Source organism: Anthonomus grandis, chromosome 6 (assembly GCF_022605725.1).
Source record: "Anthonomus grandis grandis chromosome 6, icAntGran1.3, whole genome shotgun sequence".
In the NCBI taxonomy this organism is placed as follows: domain Eukaryota; kingdom Metazoa; phylum Arthropoda; class Insecta; order Coleoptera; family Curculionidae; genus Anthonomus; species Anthonomus grandis.
The window spans coordinates 24,609,341-24,622,101 of NC_065551.1; the positions used below are offsets into that span (position 1 = coordinate 24,609,341).

A 12,761-nucleotide genomic window follows, 5' to 3' on the forward strand; every position below is an offset into this window, starting at 1 on the left:
TTTGGATCTTTAATATTTAATTTATTTGCCAACAAACATCTTCAGATTCAAAATTATAATTGAATGTCATCTTCATATGCCTAAAGCTCACAATTTTTTACCAATTTGTAAATTAAATATAATAATATCACTTCTTTTTAAGGCCTCTGGTCCTTCTATTACTAGTGAAACATTGTTCTATGTTGTAGCCCTCCATTTGTTACTCACAAATGTCAATATCTGCACACACATGAATTTCTGATAAAAACACAAGTTTAAATAAATGCGAATGACATCATATCCACATTAGAGCAATCAATATAAAATAAACTAAATATATTCAACTCAGGCAAATTCAGAGAAATCAATTGTTTAATTAGCAATAATTCTTATAAAAATTAATTAATAAGGACTAGAATATTGTCTGTCAGGTCTATAATATTAAAACATTCACATACACTATAATTTATTTTAATAAATTCACCTTTTGACTGACCTATTGGCACGTTTTTTTATAAATATCTCGGAATTTTATTTAATGAATTTATCTGTATGAATCTATCTTTTGCTTGATCGCTTGTAAAAGTGCTAGATACGACCTCCACACTCGATTTAGGTTCAACTTTGAATAAATCGCCGCCTTTATTGGAAGCGACATATTTTCTCTGCAGGATAAAACTCTAGAACCCCAAGGTTCGATGGTATGTAGTTCAAAATAACAACCGAACATCAGATCATAAATTAATAACCGCAATATGTGAAGTAGAAATAAATACTTAGGGTTCATCCATGCCCCATAGAGGTTAGAATCTAATATTTAAAACAGGTCTTCTCCTCGTTTGCTTAGAATGATGTCTGTTTTAGGATCTTTGATCCATCAGTATATACCAGCCTGATTTCAGAGGTGATTTGGGCAAACATGGATGCTTATATTCCAAAAACCTTAAAAAGCTTTTCAGGCAGAAAACCATGGTTCGATAAAATTTACATCAAGGCAGTCAACAGCAAAAATGCTGCTTACTGCAAATAGCGCCAAGACCTAAGACCTTTAAATTCTTTTGAAAAATTCTGCAGACTAGCGATACCTGCAAAGAAACACTTAATGAGAGAGTAAATAAGTTATCTGTTCTCTAGGTCAAAATTTTCAACATTGACTAGGGAAGATGGTTCCATTGCAATAAACTTATTGGAAATAGCGGTCGTACTGACAGCATCGTTGTGCAAATTGTTTCTGTTTTATACAAAAGAGGTTTCTTCTCTGGAGACTAAAGAAATGTGTGGATTCAGTCAATACCCAAGAAAGAAAAAATACGATGCCTATCTATAACAGTTGACAATTACCAAGGTAATAAAGGAACCTATCAACCAGCAAATTTTGAAATGCCAATAGATACCAATCAATGTCATTAGCGATCGTTAGTATGTTTTTCGAAAACACAGGCCTACTGGCGATCTGCTAAACTATATCACGCGTGTTTTATTCAAGACTATCGAGAAATATGGTGAATAATGTGCAGTAGTTATTTCAAAAGCATTCGACTAGTCTCTTAAGCAAACTGTGTTCTTATGGTTTTTCAACAATTCTCGTTGCTTGGCTTGGAAGCTTACTCATGAACCTATCATGAAAAGCACGTGTGAATATTGCTCTCATGTATGGAGTTCTATACTCAAACACACTTTGAAGCTGCTTGATTTTATTCTGAAGAGGGCCATACATTATATAAGAGATGCAGAGACAAGTTGAACAGGTTGGAGCATAGAATGCAGGTGGTGTACCGGACACTATTTTATCGATACCATGTTCTTCCGAACTAGCCGAAATCATTCCATCAGGAGCTATATATGTAAATCCTACGCTAGAGACAGCTGCGACTCATAAATATTCAGTGCATCTGCAGACGCCTAGTACGATGCGATATCAGGACTCCCTTTTATGGAGAAGTGGAAGCGTGTGAAATCAATTCCTAAAGCACGTCGTTCCAGGAAACTTTTAAAAAAATATCCACAGATACCTGCGTAGTACTATTCGTGGTACTCACATATGCCGTACTAGTTGTGTTAGTGTCCCCTAAAAAATGCTTTAAAAATTCTTTAGCTTTGGTGTAGTACTTTATGACATATCTATGAAATTTGATTGTATAAATTATAAAATACTCTATTAAATAAGATTATTTCCATTAATTTTATATATCATTCTACATATTATTCTTTGAATATTCTAAAACCAAGTGATTCAATCAAATTGTAAAATATACTATTGAAGAGCCTTTGTGTATGAGAGAGTTGTCTTAAGCTAACTTGTATTGAGGGCCACCTTAGGCTAAAGATCTGCTTTTTACTGACTATCATTATTTATATAATCGTTAAATATATCATTGTCATTATCATTTTTAATATCATTGCCAGTAATTCAGGATAAATGTTTACTAGTGAATTTATTAGTAAATGATATTCTCCCAAAAAGTTTTTTCCCGAAATTCAAACATGAATCTTTAAATTTTCTATAAACATTTTGCTACAAGAATAGCCTTATTTTATTAGCAGTGTGAAAATATTTATTCCCGCACTAGGTCTAGAAAAAAAATATATGGCGCCATCTAAAAGTCATGTTGTAAACCACGAATTAGGGTTTCTAAATTTAAAATGGGAAACTATTTAAACAAAGTATAGTCACGTGTGGAATTTAAATCTGTACCCTCATCTAAGCGTTCCTAGGCTAATAAATGTCTCAACACATGTAGAATTTTACTTGTTCCAACTTTTTAAAATATATATTGTTCCTTCATCCTGAATACTATATTCCTGAAAAATTTTATGATTATTTATATCTTGGCATATACTCTTTGATAATGTCGTATGAAATAAAAAATCTGTACTCAATATGTCGGATATGATTTTTCTTAGGACATTCTTTTTATCCCAATTCTTATTCATTTATTCAATTGTGTAACTAGCCTTTAGGTAACAAGATATTCGCGCTTTTTATCCTGCCTCTTATCTTGTTCCACAGTAAACCGCGCAAAAGGCACGTACCAAGTTCGTTACTCTTAAAATGACACTTTGTTTTGTCTTTAGTTGTTCTACGAAACGCCAAGCTTTACAAATGTTATTTTCATTATTTTTTACAAAATATGCGATATTAGTGTAGGTTAGTTTACTATGTATTATTTACTATTTTTAATGCGCCGTATTTCCCGCTTATCTGAAGTAACTGAAAAACAGTTATTTTCATGTTTTTATTCTTGAGCAATAAACCACAAGCTGCAGAAAAACAGATAACGAGAGTAACAATCGACAAAATTGCAGAAACCTGATAATTTCGGCACATGCGGGATTTGATGGTCGATCTAATCCTGAACAAACACGAGGATGGCGCGGCCTCTTACCTCCACCAAAAGAAATCTCGTCCCGCAAATAGTCATAAAAGTGGCCTTATCGATAATTTTTTTATTGAATTTGTATAGGACTATCGAGGCGGGCGTGGAGAAAGGAAAATGCCCATTTCGCGCACCAGTGTGAAATCTCTTATATCTCTTATTATGTTGTTTTTGGTTAGATTCTTGCCTTGTTTAAGTATAATAATTATCTTATAATAAATAAAAGTATTTAAAAAGAAAAAAGGAAATTACCATGGAAAGTCAAACGATTGATAGGTAAGTTTCTCGAAATACTCCACAAGTTAAAAAGCATAAGAATTAAATAAAAATGGTATTCGCGGATACGTGTTTTGGCTTACTAGGCTCCTTCAGGGTGAGGTAACCAGAAAAAGTTTCAAAGGAATCACTTACATGCGCGAACAACCTCTGTGTAGTGTCAACTGATTTTTTTTCTCCAAAACCAGAGGTACTAGAGCTGATATTTGTTGCCTCGCCCTGAGGAAGGCATAAAGCAGAAATTTGTGTCGGTAAGTGTTATTTTTGATAAAATGTTAAACAGATTTAATAATTAATTCTATAGGGCTTAAAGACATCAACATATTGTAAAGTCTTATAATTTTAATTATTGTTACTTATTTATTTTCTCCACTTTACTGATTTTTGAAGTGGAAGTTGCTTCTGGAGCATAAAGGGTAAAAAAGGGTTTTTCTAAATTAAATTCTTTACTTTTGATGTGAATAAATTGTACAATATCTTATAATAAAAACCTATTTTTTTCACATCTCTTATAGAGTAATGTATTATAAGTATATTCAGTAATAATCTTAAAATAATAGTTTTTAAAACCCCCTTTGAAGTGGTTCTACCTTAGTTCAACATCTTCTAAGTATGTTTTAAAAATGTTCCATATATACTATGAAAATTGAACAAAGAAGATATATTTGCTATTTTTATAAAACTTAGTAATAAGTAAAAACTAATGCACAGTAATACCATACAATTTTTAAGTATCAATCAATGATTCGAATGCGTTAACTAAGTATCTACACTAAAAATTGACGACCTAAGTAGTTAAAAGTGGTGAAGAATTACGTATTAGATAGGGCAATACACAGTACGTACGACATGCAGAACATTTAACCCATCAAGCTTTGGTTAACAAGTAATTTAGAATCTATCATTAAAATGTCCTTGAATATCGTAATAGGTTTTTGCAACAAGTTTTTAATTAGGGGTAGATTATTTTCAGTAGGGTCCTTTAAAATCCCCACATTTCCATTATTCCACAAGATCGTAGCATCATATGCAAAAACAGTAAACTTTCCAGAAATATTTAGACACACAATGTCGTTGACATACAACAAAAATAAAATAGAACTCAGAACTAAACCTTGAGGTACGCCAGTCTTTTGTTAGAGATTCTGACTTCTCCCTTAGTAGTAGTAGTAGTAGTAATGGTAAGGGTGAAGGAGCTGGAGCTCAGCAAATAGGGTAACAAGTTAATTTTTGTCAAACCTAGAGTCACGCAGCCTTACGCATCCACTACCAATAAGTTGAACCGTCCTCGTAATAAAGGCTTGCATGCTGTTCCAGCTCAGCCCTTAGGATTTTCTTATTATAAAGTCGCTGCTGCAAAAATTTTCTTTCTCAGGCGACTCCACCTATCGCAAATTCCAAATATATGGTATAAAGTTTCATCCGCTGAACCATAATTTAGACAGAGTGGTTTTTCTCTTATACGAAAAACGTGTAGATGCCTGTCTAGGCAGTGATGACCAGTTACGATTCCCACCAAGTCGCTGATCTCCTATCGGCTCTTTATTAGCAGTCATCTTACTTTGGAACCGTCATGATCTGATATCAACTCTCTTGGCCTCTTTACCTCCTTTTGCCTTTTTTTCCTTCTTTCTTGTTTTTTAATAACTGAACCTATGAAATTTGTTTTTTACTGAAGTCGAGACACGGCTCGGCGCCTACGAAGAGACTAACGGAACCTTGTCTTGCTGTATTTATTAAAATAGTTGACAAAAAGAAAACATTATAAATATAGGACTTTCTTATATTCTTATAAAGTGTAAAACCTTTGGTATCCTAGGTTGGCCTAGTTTCTTTACTTAAAAAAAAATCATTTCAGAAAAATTAAGGATTTTGAATTTTTTAGGCATACATGATTTCCTTAAAATATTTAAAAAAAAATTTATTTAATATTGCGAACTCTGGATGTTATTTAATATAGATTTTTATCAACAATTTAAAATAGCTGTAAAGTGGTCTAACATGACACGCAGTAATTGTTATCTGAAACGTTGATTCCGAAGTGGTACTCAAAATTATATTATTTGTTTATATCTTATGTATTTACTTTGTTCCTTTCTTTAGAAAATATTTTACTAAATTGCAAATCAAATGGTCAGCCTATTGTAATAGAAACCGGTTTTTCTAAAGTATGATTATTTCCCTAACGTTACTAGTCGCTACATCTTTGATGTGTCACAAGAATACCAAATAACTATTGTTCCTTTAAAATCATTAATATTTGACGGCTCTCATTAGATTCAAGATTTTAGAAATATTGGATAAAACTTTGGAATTTTGGGGAACAGAGCAAAATTTGTTTGGATATTCTCTCCAAAAACATACAAAAATTAAGTAATTTTTAACATATATTAATTTTTAATATCTCTAATGGTACAAAAATATTAGTTTACCATCTTAACCCTATTGAAATATACACTCTTTAATTATAATCGCTATACAAAGCTAAGCATTTTTAATTTTTTTAAATTTTATTTGTATTTGCAAATTTTCAATTTTTTATTCTATACTTCTTATTTACAACTTAGGTATATTTATCAACGTTTTGTGCAAGAAAACACTATGATTAGGGTTTTTTCCTATGCATATCCCAATTTTTTTGCAAATTTTGATTCTATATTCTAATCTAATAAAACGCAAGTTTTATAGGAATATTGGATCTAGACTTCTGGTATATTTACGTTAACATGCACAAATAAATAAAATATTTTCTTTGTATATATTTATGTATTTATTTATAGATTTTTTGAAGTTATTTGAAAGGTATTTTAAGAAAAATAAAAAAGCAATATTGCACAAAAATCCAGATACTACAGTGAATGCACAGATGCACCAGTTCACCAATTTCACTAAAAAAATCACCAAGTAATAATAAAATAAAATTTAGAAATTTCGCTACATTTTTCCCAGTAAAGAAACATTATTATACATTTCCCTGATAGGAAACAAATAAGAACTTGGCAATATTTTAAACGCAAACTTATTTCACCTACTTAAGTTTTGACCTTTTGAAGTTTTTGTTTAAAATTTAGTGTTTTGAAAAAGGTTATCATAAGCATATATCGTAATGCAATAAACATAGATTAACACTTGCACTGATATTAAATAATTACATAACACAAATATATTTAGATATATTAAATTAAAGTTATTCAAAAAGTATTTTATGAAAAACATAATAACATGATTGCATAAAAATTTAGGTCTTTTTAGCAGAAAAACGCTGGTAAGTGTACGAAATCATAATAAGAATACTCACATCATATAACAGATTAAAAAAATAAAAAAAAATATTAAATAAGAAATGAAATTTTCGAAATGAATTAAAGAAAAAAATTTTCTACACTATTGAAAAAGTTGTCAAATGAGTTAAATAAATTTCGTAAAATCACCATGTAGCCATTAAATAAAGGAAGTGTATAGTCTACCGACCGATCGGCTGTTTAGTGTATTCCTTAAATAAATTTCATTACATTTTTCCCTGTATATTAGAAACATATAAAAACTTGGTAATCCTGTAACGGGAATTCATTTCACCTACTTAATATAGTATTTACAAAAAGATTATCAAAAGCACGTATCGTAATACAATAAACATAAATCAACAGTTGTACTAAATAAGTTATTACGTAAAAAATATGTTAAATTGAAATTATTTGAAAGGTATTTTAAGAATAACATAAAAACATTATTGCACAAAAATCCGGAAAAAACCGTGATAAGTGTATGAAACTATAGTAAGAATACTTACGTCACATAACAAGAAAAAAAAATATATTTTTTTTCAAATAAGAATAAAAAATATCCAGGTCTATACCTAAGAAAAAAATGCACCATTGAATTTTTTTTTCCAATTATTAGCTAAAATCTTAATAAAATCATCAAGTAGCCATAAATTAAATTTTATAAATTTCATTAAATTTTTCCTGTATATTAGAAACATATAAAAACTTGGTAATCCTGTAACGGGAATTCATTTCACCTACTTAATATAGTATTTACAAAAAGATTATCAAAAGCACGTATCGTAATACAATAAACATAAATCAACAGTTGTACTAAATAAGTTATTACGTAAAAAATATGTTAAATTGAAATTATTTGAAAGGTATTTTAAGAATAACATAAAAACATTATTGCACAAAAATCCGGAAAAAACCGTGATAAGTGTATGAAACTATAGTAAGAATACTTACGTCACATAACAAGAAAAAAAAATATTTTTTTTTTCAAATAAGAATAAAAAATATCCAGGTCTATACCTAAGAAAAAAATGCACCATTGAATTTTTTTTTCCAATTATTAGCTAAAATCTTAATAAAATCATCAAGTAGCCATAAAATAAATTTTATAAATTTCATTAAATTTTTCCTGTATATTAGAAACATATAAAAATTTGGTAATCTTGTAAACAGGAATTCATTTCACCTACTTAATATAGTGTTTTAAAGAGGTTATCAAAGGCACGTTTTATAATACAATAAACATAGATTAATAGTTACGTAAACCATTAATTACGTAAAAAAATATATTAAATTAAAATTATCTGAAAGGTATTTTAAGAATAACATAAAAACATTATTGCACACAAATTTGGAAAAAATCGTGATAAGTGTATGAAACTATAGCAAGAATACTTAGGTCACATAACAAGTTATTGGAATATTTTTTTTTTAATAAGAAATAAAATATCCAGGTCTGTACTTAAGAAAAAAATGCACCATTGAAATTTTTTTTCGAATTATTAGCTAAAATCTTCGTAAAATCAGCAAGTAGCAATAAATAAAATTTTAGAAATTTCATTACATTTTTGCCTGTATATTAGAAACATATAAAAACTTGACGATTCTGTAAATGGGAACTCATGTCACCGACTTAATATAGTGTTTAAAAAAGGTTATCAAAGTCACGTATCATAGTACAATAAACATAGATAGCCAGTTGCACTGATTTAAGTAATTACGTAAAAAAAATATATTTAAATAAATTAAATCGAGAAATTCTACTTACGGTAAAACCCTGATAAGTGAACAAAACTATAGTAAGAGTACTTATGTCATATACCAGGATAAAGGAATATTTTTTTTTCAAATGAAAAAAAAAATATCTAGGTCGATATTAAAGAAAATAATGCTATACACCATTGAATGATTTTTCAAATGATGCGCTAAAAATTTCGAAAAAACACCTAGAAGCCATAAAATAAATTTTAGAAATTTCGCTACATTTTTCCCAGTATATTAGAAACATATAAAACCTTGGCAATCCTGTAAACGCGAACTTATTTCACCTACTTAATGTAATGTTTAATAAAGGTTAGCAAAAGCACGTACCGCAATGTAATAAACATAGATTAACAGTTGCACTGATATTAAATAATTAAATAACAAAAATATATTTAAATATATTAAATTGCATATTTTACTTACTAATTTTGGTTTTTCATTATAACAATATGCAAATAATCTTCTCTTTTTAACTGTAGGCTCAGATGATGAAATAGAGGTAACCTCCGAAACCGACCAGGCAAATAACAGCTTCGACGAACCCCAAAACTTCACTAACAACAACTTCGTGAAGCACAACGCGATGGTCTCTGCCAAAGAAATTTCAGTGAAAACGGACCTTTACTATAAATCCAAAGACTCCTTAGATATGAAACAAAAAGAATCTCTTCTTAAGGGCGTTACAATGCTTTACAATCAGTTGGTACCCAGCGAGATTGAACTGAAAGACGGAGGAGTATTTGCCAAGGTTCCCATTCCCAAGAGAACCACTTATGGACCGTTTCATGGAAAATGGGCTGAGGATCCTGAAGATGCTAGATTTGCATGGGAGGTAAGTTTGAAATAGCTGTTTATTTATTTAATTAGTACATATAAAAATTTTATTATGGAATTTAATCGTATAATATTTTATTTGCTCAATAAGTGGTGTGCAAATAAAAAATATTATTTGGGACTAAGTGATGATGACAATACGATTTTAATCTTATCTTAATTAATAAAGGAAGCTTTATGTCGGATGTCTGGATTAAAGTTCATGTAAAAAAAATAGATTTACTGATACTACGTTGCATCTTGGAATTAATCGATTCACATATTAACATCATGTTTTCAACTTATAACGTATCGGAAAATCTGGGTCAATTATCAGATAAAAAAATTTTTTTGGATGTATCATTTAAAAAAAAAAACACTTTTTATATTTCTCACAACCCTCTCAAACCAATAAAAAACACGGTACTCAGCGGCTTAAAAAAGCCTTCTCAAAAAGAGTGCTCCAACTAATCAAAGAAAAACGGTGTATCCTATCAAAAGATACCGAACACCACTAAACTGTTAAAATAACACTCAATGTTGACAGTTCCGATCTAAATTGGGTGAAGAGACCTCGCTCCGGTAGTTTTGGGATATTTCATCGATAATGCCCTGATATAAGCGAGGGGTGGATCCGGCATACTGTTTTCAGGGTGAGAACAGAAGAATTGTATTTGTACATTATATTTTCGTAAAATAAGGGAGATATAATCTCTTGTCGTTAAGGTTTTCGGGGTGCGGAAATTGAACGGTTTTTAGACGATAATTTTGCCAATTATTGGTTGGCTTTTTGGATGCGGAGAAAAATGGTTAAAAAAAAGTGTTATCATCAAAAAAAGTATATTATCTGTCAGTATTTTAATGATTGTCTTAATATTAAGATTTCTTTACTGTTGGACAATAAAACATTGAATTTGAATTAAGGAAATCCATCTAAATCAAAAATATGCAACTTCCAAAAATAAGAAGTTGTAAAGGATATTTGGCCACCAACATTAGAAACTACCGATTGCCATACAAGAACACTACTGTACTTTATCACCTTACAATCTCGTAGAATTACTCCTTATTAGCCTAACACACGATGAATCCAGAAGTACTTTAATTCAAATATTTACTATTAGGTCTTATTTCAATAAAGTCACAATCAATTTCTTCAAAAAAAATATTTCAATTCCGAATGTTTATATTGATATATAAAAATATATTACTTGACTTGTATATAGATACGATTTGAGAAAATTTTACAGAAACTATTTGTTAAATTAAAAATTATTTCAGAAAAAAAATTTGATTAAAAATCTTAAAAGAAAGTGCAAGAGAAATTTTGTGAAGAAATAAAATGAAAAGTAAATAAAATGAAACTACTTAAGAGGAAAAATAAAATTTCCAATTATTATTTGGAACTAATTTAGACAACTAAGTAAAAAAATTATTCTTAAATATTACATGGTAAATAATTTTAAATAAAATGTTGAAAACCCTAGAGGTTTTATTGAAAATTGTAACGAATTTTTCATCTATAATGAAAATAACAACCTAAGTAAATATTTTTTTAAGTTTAACACGAAATGCGGTAAAAATATTACTATCTATGATCATCTCGTCTATTTATCAAATTCCATAGTTTAATTACCCCAATTAGGTGACATCATAAAGATAGTTTTATCATTTAATTTGTACTTTAAATCATGACGATTTAAAACTTATTTTAGTATGAGATTATTATAACATCTTTGTTCAACCGATTGAATTTTCGAAATCTTTAAAAATCTAAGCTATACTCAAAACAGTTTTTAACTTAGTTTATTAAACACTTCATCCTCTTTATTTAGTTATCGCATTATTTTGATGATGATCTGATTATGATAACAAAAATATTTTTTTGGTATGTCATTTATGTAATTTTCAAGACAATTTTTATTATCTTTATTTTAGACATGCAGAGAGAGACACGTTATCAGAATAGATAAATGACATCCTATTATAATTTTATTAAAGAAAACGGAACCAGAGTGCGGAAAATAGTCGGCACGATATTGCCCATCTGAACGCATAATAACTTGTTAATAGTAAATTTCTTGTTTGCCATTCTGCTAATTGATTACTAATCTTATGGTAAGTCACAAAAATTATTCAACAATACGGGCTTCAAATCTTCCCTATTCATTTCTCAATTTCTTTCTTCCATATTTCGGTAAAATATAAAGAATTTAAAGAGGTGCTACCGTACCATCGACACGCACAACTATTTGTCTTCATATCGCATTCAAAGAGCACCATAAGGTTTTTTTTGTTACCGTAGATTCGTTAAGAATGTGACAGTGTGGAATTATAAAGGATGAGTATAACTGGGGTTTGACACCTCTTAGAATAGGTACCCGCTGGGCTTAAGTTGACATTTTACATGGATAAGCCGAAGCCTAAGGAACCGCGTATGTGGTACTGGCAAATTTTAAATCCCTAAGGATAGTACTAGGGATGTAGGAAACCTTTTTTATGTATGATATTTTTTAAATAAAATAAAAATATAACCTTTAGTAGTATTTGCATTCTTACAAAATATTTTTTTAACTAACTAATTATCAGAACTTTTTTTTTCAATTCTTCCTTATTTTATTTTATTTGTTCTTTTAAGATTTATTGGTTTAATCTTTTATTTGTCAAGCTTATTATAATAGAGGTTTCTAATATACAAAAAAAATAGATAAAAATAGAACCTCGCCCATATTTTCTTTGTTTTGATCATTATTATTTTTGCGACTGTTTAGCTTCTGCCGGTTATTGTTTAGTAATCTGATGACAAAGTACTTCATTCAGGAATTTTCGGACTATATGACAGGTTTAGAGTGTTATTGCCTGCCTCATATATAGTTATAGGCGGTGATAATTAATTATCCTAAATGTTTTTGGTGAAATTATCTGCCTGCTAAGATTACAGGTGGAATTGTAAGAACTTTGTTTAATTGCCAGATTTGCTTCAGTTCTATAGCTAGGTCTTCATATTTTGAAATTTTTCTGTTTCGTTTTTGCTGAGGTTGTAAGTCAATGGCACTGTTACGCCAATAATAAAACCGGTTTACCTGTTTTTATTGATAATGACGATGTCAGGTCTAGTCAACTGTCCTATCCGTCGTTAAGGCTCGATCTCAGTTTCTACTTCTTAAACTGCTGGTGGCTCGTACTTATACTAAGGTAAACATGCTTTAAGAAGTTAATTTTTGAGAGTCAGTTGTTGTTTAGCAAATAAATTGAGGCGACCTAGATAGGC

The 12,761-nt window shown here is 29.6% G+C and overlaps 1 protein-coding gene across 5 annotated transcripts in view; it reads left to right on the forward strand.

Moving 5' to 3' along the window:
- The window catches only part of LOC126737115 (transcription factor hamlet-like), a 185,977-nt gene that overhangs the window by 128,910 nt on the left and 44,306 nt on the right, over positions 1–12,761 (forward strand). For 4 of the 5 annotated variants that reach the window (XM_050441848.1, XM_050441850.1, XM_050441851.1 and 1 more), the window contains exon 2: positions 9,157–9,509. In XM_050441848.1, the coding sequence (XP_050297805.1) occupies positions 9,157–9,509 (353 nt within the window). Of the gene's footprint in view, positions 1–9,156; positions 9,510–11,509; positions 11,609–12,761 lie in introns of those variants that run through there. The other variant, XM_050441852.1, reaches the window with a different exon arrangement.